The sequence below is a fragment of the Diaphorina citri genome, unplaced genomic scaffold, assembly GCF_000475195.1.
Source record: "Diaphorina citri unplaced genomic scaffold, Diaci psyllid genome assembly version 1.1 scaffold1577, whole genome shotgun sequence".
Lineage (NCBI taxonomy): Eukaryota > Metazoa > Arthropoda > Insecta > Hemiptera > Psyllidae > Diaphorina > Diaphorina citri.
In genome coordinates this window covers 29,555-46,504 of record NW_007379003.1, presented here as the reverse complement: position 1 = coordinate 46,504, position 16,950 = coordinate 29,555, and the positions used below count along the sequence as shown (strand labels likewise).

Below are 16,950 nucleotides of genomic sequence, written 5' to 3'. Positions count from 1 at the left end.
TCAAGTGGAGAATATGAAATGTTTGACGATGTGTAAGTAGAAATTTTGAAATGTTTTGGAATTGAAGCTGGAAGTGACAGTTTTCAAATTGGAAAAGAGCTTAAGAGACAAAGAGGACTGCAGAACAAAAAGAATATAGTTGACCGAACGAAGTGAAGGTCTATGTTTTAACTCGACCGTTTTGCATTTGGTTTGGATGTCTGTATGTTCCGCTATAACTGCCGATTGCCTGGTCTGATTTTGATGAAATTTGGTACATATGTTCCTTGAATCAAGGCACGTCGCTAATTGAAATTTGGGGCCCCAAAGTTGAACGGGGCCCCCGTTACGATCTTTCAAACCTTTACGATCCCCCAATACAGTTGCCACGCATATCAATACATATTCATATGCGTGGGAAGTCAAGATGGTAAACCCCTGACAATCTATTGTTCTGTTTCAAAGGTTCAAAATGAACTAAAGGTAAATCTTTTGTTTCGTTTAAAAGGTTCAAAATCAAAAATTCTTTAATTTTATTTTTTAGAGTGATTGACAGGTTTTATAATAGTGTCACCTATTTTTAATTAGATAGAGGTACCTACATAAGACGTGTAGATAGTTTTATTTCTGTTTTGATACATAATTATGTATTACGTAGGGTTACCCAGAAGACATTTTTTCAAAGCAGGACATTTTTCTAAATCCTAAATTTGTCCAAAATTCAAATAGGTACCAAGTTAAACAACAATTTTATTGTCGATATGAGATGACGTTATTGTTAAAGTCTCAGCTTAGGCAAAAGAATCTGAGTGAGGTCTACAGTTCACAGAACCACTAGTATAACAGGGAACAAGATACCAAGAGGTTCTCAGCTTCACCACATGACTTACATCCTACTGGTTCTCTATTGGTAGATATTGTAGTCATCTTATTATAATCTGTCTAATACTTCCTTCCAACAGAATTCAAGAGATGCAGAATGATATTCAACGGCTAACTCAACAACAGAATACCTATCATCATCATCAACCTCAACCTCCCAGTCATCAACAACCAGTCACGCTCCATAGCTTTGCTACCTCTGCTGCAGCTCAGCAACCAATAACAATGAACTACTATCAGTCACCTCAGCCAGTCTATCAGCCTATCCTTAGCTGTGATATAGGTGAGCCTCTAGTCTAGAATCTATATTAATAAATATGTAATGTAATAATAATGAACTACTATCAGTGTATTGCCTTGACGTCAGATTATGTAAAGTTTCTTATTGTTTCAGTGCATCAACCTCAGATACAATGGAATCCCATGTACCAAGGTTCCCCTCTCCCCATTTCCTACACCCCTTCCCCCCCTCCCCCTGCTCATATGATACCTCAACACGTGGTACATGGCGGCGCATCTCCTTCAGACATAGCGACCAATCAGAATTACTTTGATCAGCAACACGAGGCAGTAGACCGACTCATTAGGAGCAGTGATCCAAACCAAGTGCATGGTGGAGAATCAGGCGAGAGATTCTACCTCCATGATCAGAATCAACAAACCAGTAGAAAGAACTGGAGTGCCCCCCCCGTACACTTCAACAATAGTCATATTCATAACAGTGAACAGGATTCAAGAAATGTATGGAATACAAGGTAAGTAGTAATCGTATCAGAAATAAGCCAAACCCTCCTTGAGACCCTTTTAGGTAAAACGCCTTTTCTAATGAAGGATTATGTTGATATCACTATTACATATTCACTAAGACTAAGATATACAACTTTTTTGATATTTAGGGATGAAATTTTGTATCGTTTTTATTTACCTTCCTTTTTTACTATTTCATTTCTTGAAATACCTTAGAACATTTTTCTAAATCCTAAATTTGTCCAAAATTCAAATAGGTACCAAGTTAAACAACAATTTTAAGTAGGTAGTAAAAAGCCATGTGTGTTTATTTGTTTAATGTAATTTCGTTTGGTCTAAAGGTTACCATAGACGAGATGGAGAGAAAGAAAGAGAGAATCATGTTGCAATCTCTACAGCGGAGACAGCAACAGGAAGAGATGAAGATCAGGAAGGAATTGGAAGCTCAGAGGCGAAGAGACTTGGACAAGAGAAAAGCAGAGGAGAAAGAAAGGAAGAAAGCAGAGATGGAACAACGTCGGGCCGCCATATTGGAACAACACAGGATAAAGAAAGCACTGGAGAAAGCAGAAATGGAAGTAAGTGGAAATGAAAAGTAAAATCTTATATTATAAAATCAAGATCCATTCACTCATTCACAGTTCACATTTCATATTTCGCTCTATCTCAAGAATCACAAGACCTAGAAAGCTGAAATTTGATAGGACTATTCCTTTTATGGTCTAGGTGTGCAATAAGAAAGGATTTTGCGAATCTAAACCGATCCTGAGATATGATCAATTTTTGATCGCTAAAATCTCCATAAGAAATACACAGAGTGCAGAGACTGTGGGAGAGAAATGTTCCGCTCTCTACCAACATTTTGAGTTTTGTTTATGTTTTTAGTTTAATAACTATAAAAATTTAGGATAAACGATATAAGAACACTCAAATAAGCATCATTCAATAGGATAAGGAAAGTCGTGTGATGTTCACACCAGAATTTCTTGAAATACCTTAGAAAGAATTAAGAGAAGATTGAAGCCTTTTGTAATTTATTTGACATAAATATTTAATTCATACATTTTTTCTACACTGTATTCTATTTAGATTCATCATTCTCAGCAGACGTACGACAAACTGGGAATGCAGTTTGAAAGGAAATCAACTTGGCAAAAAATTCTGATATCACTTTTTTATTTAGGAACTTGGCCTTATTTTCACATTGGTGTTTTTGAGAGTGATCTCACTTTTTTTATTATTTTCTACAAGTTCGGCCATGCCTTTTCTACAAGTTTGGCCATGCCTCGGGATGAACTAGCGGGATTTCGGAGCGAATACATAATATGAACGAGTATACAGCCCATGACAGGATGAGGCTGTTCCATTGGCATTGAGCTTACATATTTGTTTATTGGCAGGCATATAGATATATGATAGTACATTGTTACATTTTTTATTTATTTACGCAGGGTGACAAAGAGCTTCTGTACTCGTTGAAAGCTCTGCAGAATAATATGCATCCCCCCTCGAATAACTCAGGAGGGGGAGGAGGACCTCCAAGACTCCGAGGAAAACCCTCCATGACCCGGCCTCGACCCAAGACCATTCACATTGACAACCATTCCAGCACATCTGACATGCATGATGGTATACTAACGCCATCCCGTGGCAACAAAGGCTCCAGCTCGAATCTCTCAGGTGAGCCATTCCATAATGATCTATGCCTACGCTACGTTAACTTTTGTATACCCTGTATGTACACGGGGTTCAAATATTTTAGTTTGAGCAAAATTAATTCTATTTTATTATTATTTTCTGCGCTTTCTTTATTGAACTTTTCGCTGGTCTTATGTTAGATATTTATTTTTCAAATATCTTGCTCGTACTTGGAGATCTTAAAATATCATCTTGTAGAATTTAAAATAAATGTCCAATCGTCGATAAAGTCAGGATAGATGGACTTTGTATGAAAGTAAGACAGAGGAAGAGACAGGTTGGTATATTATCGTCATTAGGCACCCCTACCTACTACTTTTTGCTTATTCAGTAATGTGTGTGTGTTTGTTACATTTTTGGTTGCATTTCACACCCCTTGTGCGCTTTTAGTTTAAGCGACACGTGGAACACAAAGTTACGTTATGGAAAAATTCAATAAAGGACCTCTTAGAAGCATCTAGTGGTTGAGAATACCTTGGAATAAATAATTATAGAATTAGAATGACGCAGTAAAAATAGTATTCCATAGCTTGATAACTAATTGTGTTCCTTGTGATTGACTTGCACCGTATATTGTGTAGTGTTGAGTACCGCATCCTCTGCAAACATGCGACGAGATTATTACCGAGGCTCTCAGGACTGTCTAGCAGAAACCAGACGCACCTCATCCGCCTCCTTTATTTCAGGTATGTACCGCGGCCCCTTTACTATATTTTATGTCTACTACAAGTCTTCACTTGACTTGGACTATTTGAGATTGTATATTTATAATAGACTAGGCCGAACCCGTCGCGTTACTTCTCCCCCCACACACACACACACCACACACACACCACACATTCATAGGACTGTCTAGCAGAAACCAGACGCACCTCATCCGCCTCCTTTATTTCAGGTATGTACCGCGGCCCCTTTACTATATTTTATGTCTAAAGGTAGAATTGAATATATTATGTCTTCACTTGACTTGGACTATTTGAGATTGTATATTTATAATAGACTAGGCCGAACCCGTCGCGTTACTTCTCCCCACACACACACACACCACACACACACCACACACACACATTCATCAAGTCTTCACTTGACTTGGACTATTTGAGATTGTATATTTATAATAGACTAGGCCGAACCCGTCGCGTTACTTCTCCCCACACACACACCACACACACACATTCATCACACACACACACACACACCCATCACACCACACACACCCACCCATCACACCTGATGGCATTTTCAGAACAACTGATCAAAAATTTCAAATTAAAAACAAAAACAAGAACATTGTAAAGCGCCACTAGTGACAAAAAGAGAAAACAAAAAGCCCAGTTTACAAGAAGCAAAAAGCCGAGTTTACAAAAAGTAAAAAGGTTCGCTTACAAGAATAAAGGAGCGTAAGGTGTTACCAATTCAAACAGGTCATTCCTTTCGAGCTGCGAATTAAATAAATCTACATTATTGTCTACTGCTTTCTTAATATAAAAGGTTTCTAAAAGCCCTAACTTTTTAATATTATCAACAAAACTGTGCATAACCTTGGGTATACACAAAGAGGTGGGAACATTGTTGTCTAACATGTATCTAGCAACTTTTTGAAGTAGTCGCCAAATTTTGTCCGCTGCCAGGGTCGGCCCCAGGGGGGTCAACTTCAAAGTCTTAAATGGAAACCCCCTGATTATGATACATCAAATTAAAGGCCTTAAAAAACATAGTACTTTGATATTTGTGCTCGATTCAACAACCAGGGCCAGAGTTATGGCCTATTCAATTTTTAATTTTGCCATGTTCTTCCGTCAATAGGGGAAGCACCCAAAATGGGAAATTCATTTTGATAAGTTATTTATGCTTCAAATAGGTCCCACTAATGATTCATCTTGAAATTCAGACCCAAAAATTTGGCTACTACTTCAAAAAGTTCCATTTAAAAAGATAAAACACTAACCCAAATTTCAGCTTCTCATCTTTAGCCATTCAAAAAATATTCAGGGGTTCCAAGACTTTTCGAACGCTCTGTATATACCTACAATATATAGGGTATCCCAGAATTTATGCTTAAATTGTTTTTCTGGGAGCCTGTTTGAAAGTGCGAAAAACAAAAAACACGTGATTCTTTGATTTTTGATGCGAATATTTTGGCAATATCCGCATCAAAAAACAAAAAGTTGCGTTTTTTTTTTGAAATTTCAAACAGGCTCCGAGAAAAACAATTTAAGCATAAATTCTGGGACACCCTGTATTAAAAAAATCTGGATCAAGATGACAGATTGTAAAATTATGGTACATAAATGGTTCATTTTCTACGTCGTCGTCGAATCTACATCGAATTTAATGGGGAACCGATTTTGGTATTATTTTTAAATGGTAAGTACGGGGGGCGAAAGTACGTAGTATATCAAATCCGTGTAGTTTTAGGTGCTGAATAACGTGGTGGCATTAGTTTTTCGTTATCTTTAATTTTTGAGCTTCTGGGTATATGGGTATAGTTTGAACACCCCCTATTCCCAAGAGCTCTAAAATGTAAGATAACGAATAACTAATGTCACCACGTCCCTTGTTCAGGATGAAAAATGAAATAAAAAATGGCGGTTCTCATTCGAATTTTTCGAGAAATTACCACTTTTATAAAAAAAAGTGCCACTTTCGGAGTTCGAACCTGGATTTTGACATCACCATCGAATTGGCCATGGGCCCTTTCCTATCTCTGGAAGAAAACAAAACTTCAAAATTACAAGGGGTTCGCTAGGACTTCTAAGCCATGCTGTATGAATGGGACCCAACTGGTAGTGAGCCCAGGTATTGGTAGGCGACTACCTTGAGAAAAAAGGTCATGGGACCCAACTTTCGTCCATCCCCCTTCCACAAAACCAGATGGCTATATCAGTATATCCGCCCATGACCTAAATATTTCATTATTATTTATTTAATTTGTTCGGGGTGTTTTGGTCCACTTGTAATGCACGGATAGAGGTATATTGGGTATTTGCCTACATGTTTAGAATATTATGTTCTAGATTTCGGAGATGACAGCAGAGGTACTTCACCCGGCAGAACTGTAGGAAGGAGAGGATCTTACAAGACTACATCCAGAGGTAAGACTATGTACATACGTACCGATTAGACCGTCTGACCGTGAGAGGCTGCCATCATACAGTCTTCTTTTAGAGAAAACCTTTATTTATATTATTTCATATTCGGTCTGACATCCTAAGATGAATTTTGATTCCAGAGGTAAGACTATGTACATACGTACCGATTAGACCGTCTGACCGTGAGAGGCTGCCATCATACAGTCTTCTTTTATTTCATATTCGGTCTGACATCCTAAGATGAATTTTGAAGAGAAACTGAATTTTTTGGAGTTGTTTATTTTTACATCTTTTGAAGTCCCATAAGTAGTCGTCAAATTTCAAGTTAGCCAGGGTCGGCCCCATCAATCTCAAATATGAACCAGAACTTAATTTCCATGCTGTTTAACAGGGTATATACATACATACATATCCTAAGCCGTTCTGTTTATGACAGATCGACTATGGGGCTCAACCACTTTTTTTTTTCTTCGCTGATAAAGGAAGTTCTCTAACTGTGAAAAAATTTTTTTTTTTTTTTTTTTTTTTTTTGATATTATGTCATCTATTAGTTATTTGTAAATTAACTCATGTATTTACTAGATAGATGTAGTTGTAGGTTTACTAATTTTCACCAGTAAGAAAATAAAATTTAAGGTTACTTTCAGGATATTGCTCATATTATGCACCTAGCCTAGAAACAATGAATAGTAAATAGTTGGATGCTTTCATTACCTATATGTATATCTATTTCTAAGACACGTAGAGTAACTAATATTACAATGTGTAGATCCCTCACCATCGTACTCGGAACACTCCCGCACTTCATCTCTACATAGACGTACTGCGTTACGTCAGCCCAGAACTACCTACGGACAGAATAGACAGCCTCCACCTCGCAAGTCCAACTCTCTCATGAATCTGAGTGGTAAGCAGATGTGGCAGGGCTACAACGTTTATTTCTATAGGCTGGGCGTTACATTGCTTTGACTTTTTGACGTCGATATCATTGGGAGAAATTAGTTTATCTTTCTTATTTATCATTTACTAGGAAAATTTCGCACACTTCGATGTAAAATTCCCATGATATACATACATTATGATATGGGGATTGGAACTGATCTCCGTAACGATGTTTTTAGAAAAACATGGTGAGTGCTATCCTGATATCGTATAACGATATAGACACGCGCGGTAAATTTAATTTTATTCTTAATTGATCACACGGTAAAGATCACAATTTTATTGAACATTTATTGTGACCAAACTTTATTTTTTAATCAAGTACATCTTTTTCCTGTAGGTTCTCTGTTTTTATTTTTACACCGTTGTACAATAACGTATGATTGATTACTCGAATGTCCGCTAGTTTCGCTTCGATTTTTGTTTCCTATTTCCGTGGCTAAAACTTTGATTTTTAGGCTCGAGAGACCCAAAACGTTTTTTGTCACTAAAATCTGACCATCGTAAATGTTCGCGCATATATTAGTTAAAGGATAAGGAAAGAAAAACACGCACGATCCAAGAAAAATATGGTGCAATTATCACATGTTCATGAGTAGGGGGACTCAAAACGTAGTGTGTGAAATTTTCCTAATATCTATGTAGGTAGAATCAATAAATATGCATAGCATATAAAGAATACTACTGACACACAAGAAAGATGTGTTTTTGATCCGTGATCACGACGTGAGGCCTAGTGCATAGCAATATTGTTAATGACAATAACACCCTCCTTATTTAACTATGTATAACACATATTTCATTATAAATCCTTTCACTCAATGTGTAGATATAGGACTAATAATATTTTTGTTATTGTAGGGACAAGATAATAATACCTACCTACATTTCTCTCTCTCTCTCTCTCTCTCTCTCTCTCTAAAATCGCTAACAAACAAATAAAAAAAGGTTCTCCAACTTAAAAGCTAAAATCTAAACTAACTGTGATAATGCGATTAGATAGCTCCTACAAAAGTAACTTTCTGGGGTTAATATGGTTAAGTAGCATACAAAAAGTACTTTCACAAATGAGCAACTTTCTGGATTTTATGCGATTAGATAGCTTACGAAAAGAACTTTCTTTTTAACTAACTTTGAAGTACATATGTAGATTTTGATAATACCGTGGAAAAAGGATGAATAGGCACTGTAGAAATAATAATTATTTGGTTTTTCTTCCGGATGGTACATCCAGTATTTTCTGGGTGTTCAAGTTTTACACTTCTTCATACTTGTTTTCGGATGTTTTGGTACTAAACTTGGTAGATATATTAGTTATTGTCTTGTCCCTATCAGTAGCAACAATAAACAGCTAATTCTTATAAAAATAATTTATTTTATCGGGAGCTAAAATTTTACAACTTCACTTTTTAAAAGCACGATTGCCAACCTCCAGAGGTAAGACTATGTACATACGTACCGATTAGACCGTCTGACCGTGAGAGGCTGCCATCATACAGTCTTCTTTTATTTCATATTATTTCATATTCGGTCTGACATCCTAAGATGAATTTTGAAGTTAATAATATTAAGTTAAATTTGTAATGCCAACCTTGTAACAATTTTGTTTAAAAATTAATACAAATATACTTTATCTATCTATCGATTTTGCAGGCGGTAAAAATCCGCTCAGTGTGAAATGAGCCTTAAGGTCTTGATTTCTCTTTCCAATATCTTAACAGGGTGTATCACAATTTTATTAGAGGGTCCCCATTTAATTAAGAATTTAAAGTTGTCCAGTGTCGACCCTGCCTCCTTTCAAAATTTGCCCCAAATTTCAGCTTCTCAACTTAAGCCTTTCCAAAGATAATCAGCCGTTCCGGTTCCGGGACTTTATAAACAATAACATCCTGTGTATAAATAAGAAAAATAAAAACGGGTCGAAAAGAGCGTGATATTTTTGTGGGCGTTGAACTTGAAGATTCAACTGTATTGATTTATTTTTGCTTCATAATCAATAATGGCTGTTTATAAGCTGGAAATTTTGTGATTGGTCTGCTGTGATAAACAAAAAGTTATCTTATAAATTATGTACCTACCTATTACTTATTTTAATTACATGTCGTTTGACCATTTTAGCAAAAAGTTATATCCCTTGGCTGTTTTTTTTTTAAACATCTTCACAGAATACGTATAATGTACGCAAAGTTTTTTTTTTTACAATTTCAGCCAAACTTTCTGTAATTCTGTATTGTCTTATGCAACACCACACCATACCAATCCAAATTCCAAATACATATTTCCCCTTGCTTTCCTATTCGTGTGTAATTAGTTAGCTTGCTGTAGTGTCTGAAGCTTGTTTCTTTCCCAATGTTGAACTCATGCTGGTAAGAAGGAAAACTAGAATTAGCTGCTAGCTTTCCTGCACCAGATTGTTTCACTGTGTTTATACCCTCATGTTTTCATTTCGCTTGCTGTAGTCTCTGAAGCTTTACATACAGTATGTCCCAGAAGTCCTCTGTAATAAAGGGATATATTTTGAATGGCTCGGAATTTTTGAATTCTGATCGATCCTAGTTTTAGAAAAGGGTATTCCTATGGCCACCACTGGATGAGTCATATGCTCTTTCCTAATCCTAGGATCGATCAGAATTCAAAAACTTCTAGCCATTCCAGGGTTTATACGCGACCTGGAAAAACTGGAAAAGTCATGGAATCTGAAAATCGGCCAAAAAGTCATGGAAAATCGTAAAAATTTAAAGAAAACCTGGAAAAGCCATGGACTTTGTCATCCAGTCAAAAATAAAAATTGTTCAAATTAAATATCATGTTTTTCCGAAAAACGATTCCCCTTTTACTTGACGGCTTCGGGGAAAAAAAAAAAAAAAAAAAAAAAAAAAATCACCGCACCACTGCGGTACTGGAGTAGTGTGGTGATGTGTGTGCCTTGTTTTTCTTTAACGTCGGGCATACACATCACCGCACCACTGCGGTGCTGGCGTAGTGTGGTGATGTGTGTGCCTTGTTTTTCTTTCACGTCGGGCATACACATCACCGCACCACTGTGGTGCTGGCTTAGTGTGGTGATGTGTGTAGCACGTACATATGTTGGGGCGGTCTCGGTGCGTTGTGTGTTTTGACCTTTATGTTCAAATAATTTCACCAGATAATAATAGTAATAATAAAACATTGTCTGGTGACGTTATATGCACACTTTTTGTCAGGTTGTGAATGTGCTAGAAAATATTGATTATATTGATATTCTCCTTCAGGTTCAAGTTGTGATCAGGATAGTATGCTGTACAGGGGCGATGCAGACTCAGGCCTGGGTCTAGGTACACCCTCGCGACGTGCCCCCTCACCCCATCACCCCACCTCTCCATCGTCCGGGCCTGGTTCATTACCCCTGCATAGGATACGAAACCGATTTGATGACACAGTCAGTGAGAGTGGAAGTGATTACTGTGGTCCCAGGTAATAAAATTCAGTAAAATATTGGATGCAATTTTTTTGTAAAGAAAGATGTAGAGAAGAGAAGTATTTTAAATATTTAATTAATTAGGTATTATATATTTAAGGTAATATGGGATCAATACGTTTAAATAATAATAATTAAAATTAATAAATGATTGAGACAGAGAAAAAAAATCAGCCATCATGAAGTCATTTTATGGCATGACCTAAAATTACCACAATTATCAATACCAAAGGTCCTAAGGTATCAAAAGATATTCTTAATTGGACTGACAAAACTGGTCGTTTTAGTTAGAGTCAACTTTAGCTAAAAATCAACTCTTTGTAACACACTCATTCTAAGATTATTGTGTGTTTCAGACTATACAAGCAACCTACAACCAAGTCAAATCGTGGTATCATATTGAATGCAGTGGAGTATTGTGTGTTCCCTGGAGCCGTGAACCGGGACGCTAAGAATCGCGTCCTAGATGAAATTCATCGCTCGGATACTCGGCACTTCCTCATTCTGTTTCGTGACGCTAGATGTCAGTTCCGTGCACTCTACGCTTATACACCAGACTGTGAGGATGGACAAGAAGTGATCAAACTCTACGGGACTGGACCCAAGCTTGTTACTCATAGAATGTTTGATCAGTTCTTCAAGTAAGTAAGAAATTAACCACAAGTCCCCAGTACACTCTTCGGGTCAACAAAACAGTTAAAAAGTTACTGCTTCGAGACTTGGCATACCTACCATTAAAAAATAGTTAGACAGACAGTTTTTTTTAACTCAAAAAGTGTATCGCGTATTCTGTATAGGGTATTTTTACGTTTTATTTATTATTATTTTTTTTTTTTAATGCTCCATGGATAAAGAGTAAGCCATAACATGTATTATATTTAATGATGTTGAATTGTACGTACTGTGTATTTGTAATAAATAAATGGTTATGTATATATAAAAAAATCATATTGGCATTTTTATTTATATTAATATGTGCAGTATGTATGATAATTTATATTATATTCCTTTCTCTTCCTAGCTAAGTATTTATGTTCTAATGTAGAAGGTTTTGAACGCATGGAAAGTGGTGTAGTTGTATTAAATTTTTACCCTGTATTTATAGTTAGTAGTTTTCATTCTATAATCAAGTCCCTCGAGTGAAACCCAAATTAAACTACATTATAATAATAATAATAATTTATTTTTTTATGAGATGAACATGGTATAGAACACCTCATGAAGTATTTATTCCAAATCGCAGAGCATGTAATAGGTATTTGCATGGTGCATGTGTTATATTCAATTAAGTCAGGATGTGGCGTCTTTGTCTTTGGATTTTTTTCCCCTCTTAATTCCTAGTTTTCTGTATATGTATATTAATTCCCTAATGGCAATCTTTAGACGTGCAATCTTGATAATTCAATATCATTTAAGGTCGGGACACACATAACCACACCGAGCTCGGGCCAGCATACGGCCGATTCTTGGAAATGCTACGGCGAAAAAAAATAAATAAAAAAATCACCGCACCACTGCGGTACTGGAGTAGTGTGGTGATGTGTGTGCCTTGTTTTTCTTTAACGTCGGGCATACACATCACCGCACCACTGCGGTGCTGGCGTAGTGTGGTGATGTGTGTGCCTTGTTTTTCTTTCACGTCGGGCATACACATCACCGCACCACTGTGGTGCTGGCTTAGTGTGGTGATGTGTGTAGCACGTACATATGTTGGGGCGGTCTCGGTGCGTTGTGTGTTTTGACCTTTATGTTCAAATAATTTCACCAGATAATAATAGTAATAATAAAACATTGTCTGGTGACGTTATATGCACACTTTTTGTCAGGTTGTGAATGTGCTAGAAAATATTGATTATATTGATATTCTCCTTCAGGTTCAAGTTGTGATCAGGATAGTATGCTGTACAGGGGCGATGCAGACTCAGGCCTGGGTCTAGGTACACCCTCGCGACGTGCCCCCTCACCCCATCACCCCACCTCTCCATCGTCCGGGCCTGGTTCATTACCCCTGCATAGGATACGAAACCGATTTGATGACACAGTCAGTGAGAGTGGAAGTGATTACTGTGGTCCCAGGTAATAAAATTCAGTAAAATATTGGATGCAATTTTTTTGTAAAGAAAGATGTAGAGAAGAGAAGTATTTTAAATATTTAATTAATTAGGTATTATATATTTAAGGTAATATGGGATCAATACGTTTAAATAATAATAATTAAAATTAATAAATGATTGAGACAGAGAAAAAAAATCAGCCATCATGAAGTCATTTTATGGCATGACCTAAAATTACCACAATTGGTGATTCTCATGATTTTTTTTTATTATCTCAGAAAAAACTATAAAAAATAAAAAAAATATTGAGACTAAAACGAAGAAAATGCGTTCACTAGATCGTGAGATACAGCTCTCGGAACATGAGAGTCTCAAGCACGCCGATAAATTTTTAAGTTCAAACTTGATGGTACAAAAATCGCCTTTATTTTAGGTCACTCTAGTGACGCCAACTTTGAAAGCTTCTGGAAAGGCGGGGAAGAAAAGAAATCAGACAAAAATAGCACAGATCTGTTCCTTGAAGTCTTGGCGAACGTAATCAAGCGTCAGAAGTTCTTTTTTTATTATTATTACTTCGTAATTCGACAAGAAGTACTCAATTCTTAGGGTTTGGGGTCACTCTAGTGACGGTGGACGTTCCCACATAAATATCCCAATAAGTAGAGATTGGTGGAGATGTCATTTTTCCTTTTGTTCACATTCACATTCCAATTGGTGGAGATTACGCCTAGGTATTTTTTTTTTTATATATGATCGCGCCGCTGTGCGTTTAAACGTATAGCCATGTTGCGCCTGCATTTGATTTTGAATACTCTGTGCATGTCCCAACATCAAAAGGAAGATGGCTGGTTTTGTTTGGATATTTTTTTCTAGGTTAGAAATTTGGAAAAAAAAAAGAAGAGAAAAATTTTCCTGAGACATTTTTTTTTGTGCTCTCTTGGATTTTTGGTTTTTTTTTAAAAAATGGAATTAATTAACTTTGGTAATTGTAATTATGTACTTTCTGTACCCAAACAAAAAATAAACTCCATCCCCTTTGTGGTGTATTAATTTACCTATTGGTGTTCGTCATTTTTTGGAAACTATGGAAACTACAGTCCGCTTATGGTGAAGGCAGTTCATGGGAATTGACCAATATATATATTTTTCTTTGCCTTCCCTCTTACTTTTATAACAACCTAATGACTAGGACGATGTACAATTTGTATCCTTTTTTTAAGCGCTTTAACTACAAGGTCATTCGCGCTGACTTCTATATTAGATTAGGTGATAAACATTTATGTGACGTAGGAATCCTAATAGGTTCTCAACGGAATCTTGGTCATCATCCAGTGAAGGAATCTTGTGGAAGGCTGGACGGGATGGATTAATGTAGGGAATCCTAATAGGTTCTCAACGGAATCTTGGTCATCATCCAGTGAAGGAATCTTGTGGAAGGCTGGACGGGATGGATTAATGTAAGAACGTAGGAATCCTAATAGGTTCTCAACGGAATCTTGGTCATCATCCAGTGAAGGAATCTTGTGGAAGGCTGGACGGGATGGATTAATGAATTTGATAAACAACAGAATAGGTAATTTGTTTTTGTCCAACTCTGTGCAGAGTAGTAAAGAGCACGGAGTCTCGGAGTAGAGGTGCTGGGTTCGAATCCCGGCCGCGGCGGAAAGTTTCTGAGCAAAATGAGACCTAGCCAGGGGTATCCCACATTGGCAAGAGGGAGGATCGGATCTGGTAAAGAGATAACTGTGGGTCAGGCGCGTATGTCCGATTCTCACTCTGTAATGTAAGAACGACATTCTAACAAGTGGCGGATGGTCAGGGGTATCCCACATTGGCTAATTTGTATCCTTAAGCCCAGTGGTATTACAATTACAAACTCATAGAAATTGCTCTCAATATTACTGATAGGTATACCTACGTACATTATTAACCTAACAAATATACCATATTATTTTTAACAAATAGGTAAGTACCTAAGTATTAATGTAAGAACGACATTCTAACAAGTGGCGGATGGTCAGGGGTATCCCACATTGGCTAATTTGTATCCTTAAGCCCAGTGGTATTACGATTGCAAACTCATACAAATCGCTCTCAATATTACTGATAGGTATACCTACGTACATCATTAACCTAACAAATATACCATATTATTTTCAACAAATAGGTACCTAAGTACCTACGTAATCAATATTACTGATAGGTATACCTACGTACATTATTAACCTAACAAATATACCATATTATTTTTAACAAATAGGTAAGTACCTAAGTAATAAAACCAATCATTTAGGTACCCCAAATTTCATTTATTTATTGAGTTCAAAAGAACATACATTAATGAAAAGATTAATAGGTAATTAACTTCAGTAAGATTTGATTATTTTAATTGATGTTAAATACAATAAAAAATAAATATTTAATTCGTCAATAATTGAAACATAAGTTAAAAATAAGGTAAGGGTTAGGTGGTAGAGAACGCCCCAGGCGTTATCCTTCCACTCTATTTTATCTATTTCAATTGAAAACTAAAAGCTATGAACTTCAACAAAAAATTGCATAGGTAGAATAGGTAGCTATTGTTTTACTGTTCGTGTTTTATACCCATTTTACCTAGGTAGGTACCTACTAGGTACAACATATTAATTATGAATTAAAAGTTCCGTTTTTAGTTTGAACTTTGAATTTTAGGAAACGAAATAGAGAGTTTAAATTTGTTCGAATGTCTTGAGGGAATGATACAACATGTTGAAAAAGGGTAGGTAATGTAGGTATCCTCCTCGTATAGGTACATAGGAACCTTCTTTTTTTACTGTTTATCTGTAGGAAATTAGTGCTTTCAGTACGTATACAATCTCCTTGTTACAGTTAGCTTGGTTGGTAGAGCGTCTGCCTTGTAAGCGCTAGACCACGTCGGGTCAATTCCCGCCCGGGGCAGATTTTATCCTGAACAGAAATGTATATGGTTCGTTCTCGGAACGGCTGATATTCTCCTATCCTGTCTTTCTTCTCTCTTCGATTTTGGAACGATAAGATCTTCTATAGTAGTTACAGTTCCCTCTATCAAATGTATTGAAAAAAAAAATCTGAAAATTATGTATGCTGGGGCTTGGATCATCCCAGTATCAACTTAGAATGACTAGGTAGCTAGGTACTTACTGGTATCATAATCGTATGGGGCTGCCTTGGCAAACTCAGAGAGAAACAGAATGACGCAGAGTGAAACAGATAACACGGACAGGACCTGACTGTTCTTCACCATTGTTCTGAAACAGAGAGAAATAAAAACTGTGAAACAGCTGTTGTTCAAATTGACGAAACCGGTCAACTGTTTAGACAGCCAAGTTCAAATTAATTAGTATGTTTTAATTGTGTTAATGCTCTCCACACAAACTCAGACAGTCTGACAGACCGCGGTTACACCTGGGTATGTCAGACCGTCTGAGCCTGAGTGGCGGGCATAGTTAATGTTTGTCGAAAATGTCGTTGACTTGGACTCGAACCACCAACCTCCAGAGTCCAAATCCGATGTCCGCCGAGCTAATGGCGGGCATAGTTAATGTTTGTCGAAAATGTCGTTGACTTGGACTCGAACCACCAACCTCCAGAGTCCAAATCCGATGTCCGCCGAGAAAACCATTACAAAACTAAGGTCGGTGCCCTGTTCACTTCTTGATGTGTAAACTGAAAGATCCACTTCAAAAATGCCCCTGGGCCTATTTTTATAGTGAAATGAACTTTGCATCAAGTGTCATTCCAAAGTTTCGGAGGTAATGTGTGGGATTCAATGACATCGTAGGAATTCTTGTGATGTTAAAATAGATGTGACATTAAAGTTTTCCCTAAGGACTCCCATGTTAAAAGCTCCCATACCTCACGTTATGTTGACGACTCCCATACAACTTTCACCTCGTGATGGAGCCCCAGAGACCAAGCTGTCATTTGGATAAACATTATTCTGAAATAGTTTGTAGGATTCCAAGATACACCTAGGTGCAATCAAACTTTTAAGTTAGTTTCTCTTTGAAAGAGGTTTGACGTCACTTTTTAACTTACTTTTAAGTTTTTTTTTTTTACTTTTATTACCAAAGTATAGGGA

The 16,950-nt window shown here is 36.8% G+C and overlaps 2 protein-coding genes and 1 long non-coding RNA gene across 6 annotated transcripts in view; 2 read left to right on the top strand and 1 right to left on the bottom strand.

Moving 5' to 3' along the window:
- Positions 1 to 1,620, top strand: part of LOC103516484 (patronin-like) — a 2,872-nt gene extending 1,252 nt beyond the window's left edge. Inside the window, exons 2-3 of the mRNA XM_017447073.1 lie at positions 942 to 1,144; positions 1,256 to 1,620. Coding sequence (XP_017302562.1) covers positions 942 to 1,144; positions 1,256 to 1,620 — 568 coding nt within the window. The remainder of the gene's footprint in view (positions 1 to 941; positions 1,145 to 1,255) is intronic.
- A 288-nt stretch (positions 1,621 to 1,908) lies between these two features.
- LOC103516482 (patronin-like) lies at positions 1,909 to 11,513 on the top strand. Of its 4 annotated transcripts, XM_008481445.3 has the most exons (7): positions 1,910 to 2,186; positions 3,060 to 3,288; positions 3,888 to 3,992; positions 6,324 to 6,401; positions 7,168 to 7,305; positions 10,592 to 10,793; positions 11,154 to 11,511. In XM_008481445.3, exons 1-7 carry the CDS (start codon positions 1,965 to 1,967, stop codon positions 11,440 to 11,442), a joined length of 1,263 nt encoding a protein of 420 aa, XP_008479667.1. In that variant the 5' UTR covers positions 1,910 to 1,964; the 3' UTR covers positions 11,443 to 11,511. The 4 variants fall into 4 exon arrangements, with proteins under 4 accessions (XP_008479669.1, XP_008479667.1, XP_026684668.1 ...); XM_008481447.3 differs by lacking the exon at positions 3,888 to 3,992 and having other exon boundaries at positions 1,909 to 2,186; positions 11,154 to 11,513; XM_008481448.3 differs by lacking the exon at positions 7,168 to 7,305 and having other exon boundaries at positions 1,912 to 2,186; positions 11,154 to 11,509.
- A 3,195-nt stretch (positions 11,514 to 14,708) lies between these two features.
- LOC113470446 lies at positions 14,709 to 15,308 on the bottom strand. Its single transcript, XR_003393496.1, has 2 exons — positions 15,120 to 15,308; positions 14,709 to 14,824 (listed from the first exon to the last, which is right to left on the bottom strand). It is a non-coding gene; the product is annotated as an uncharacterized LOC113470446 (long non-coding RNA).
- Positions 15,309 to 16,950: the final 1,642 nt, after the last annotated feature.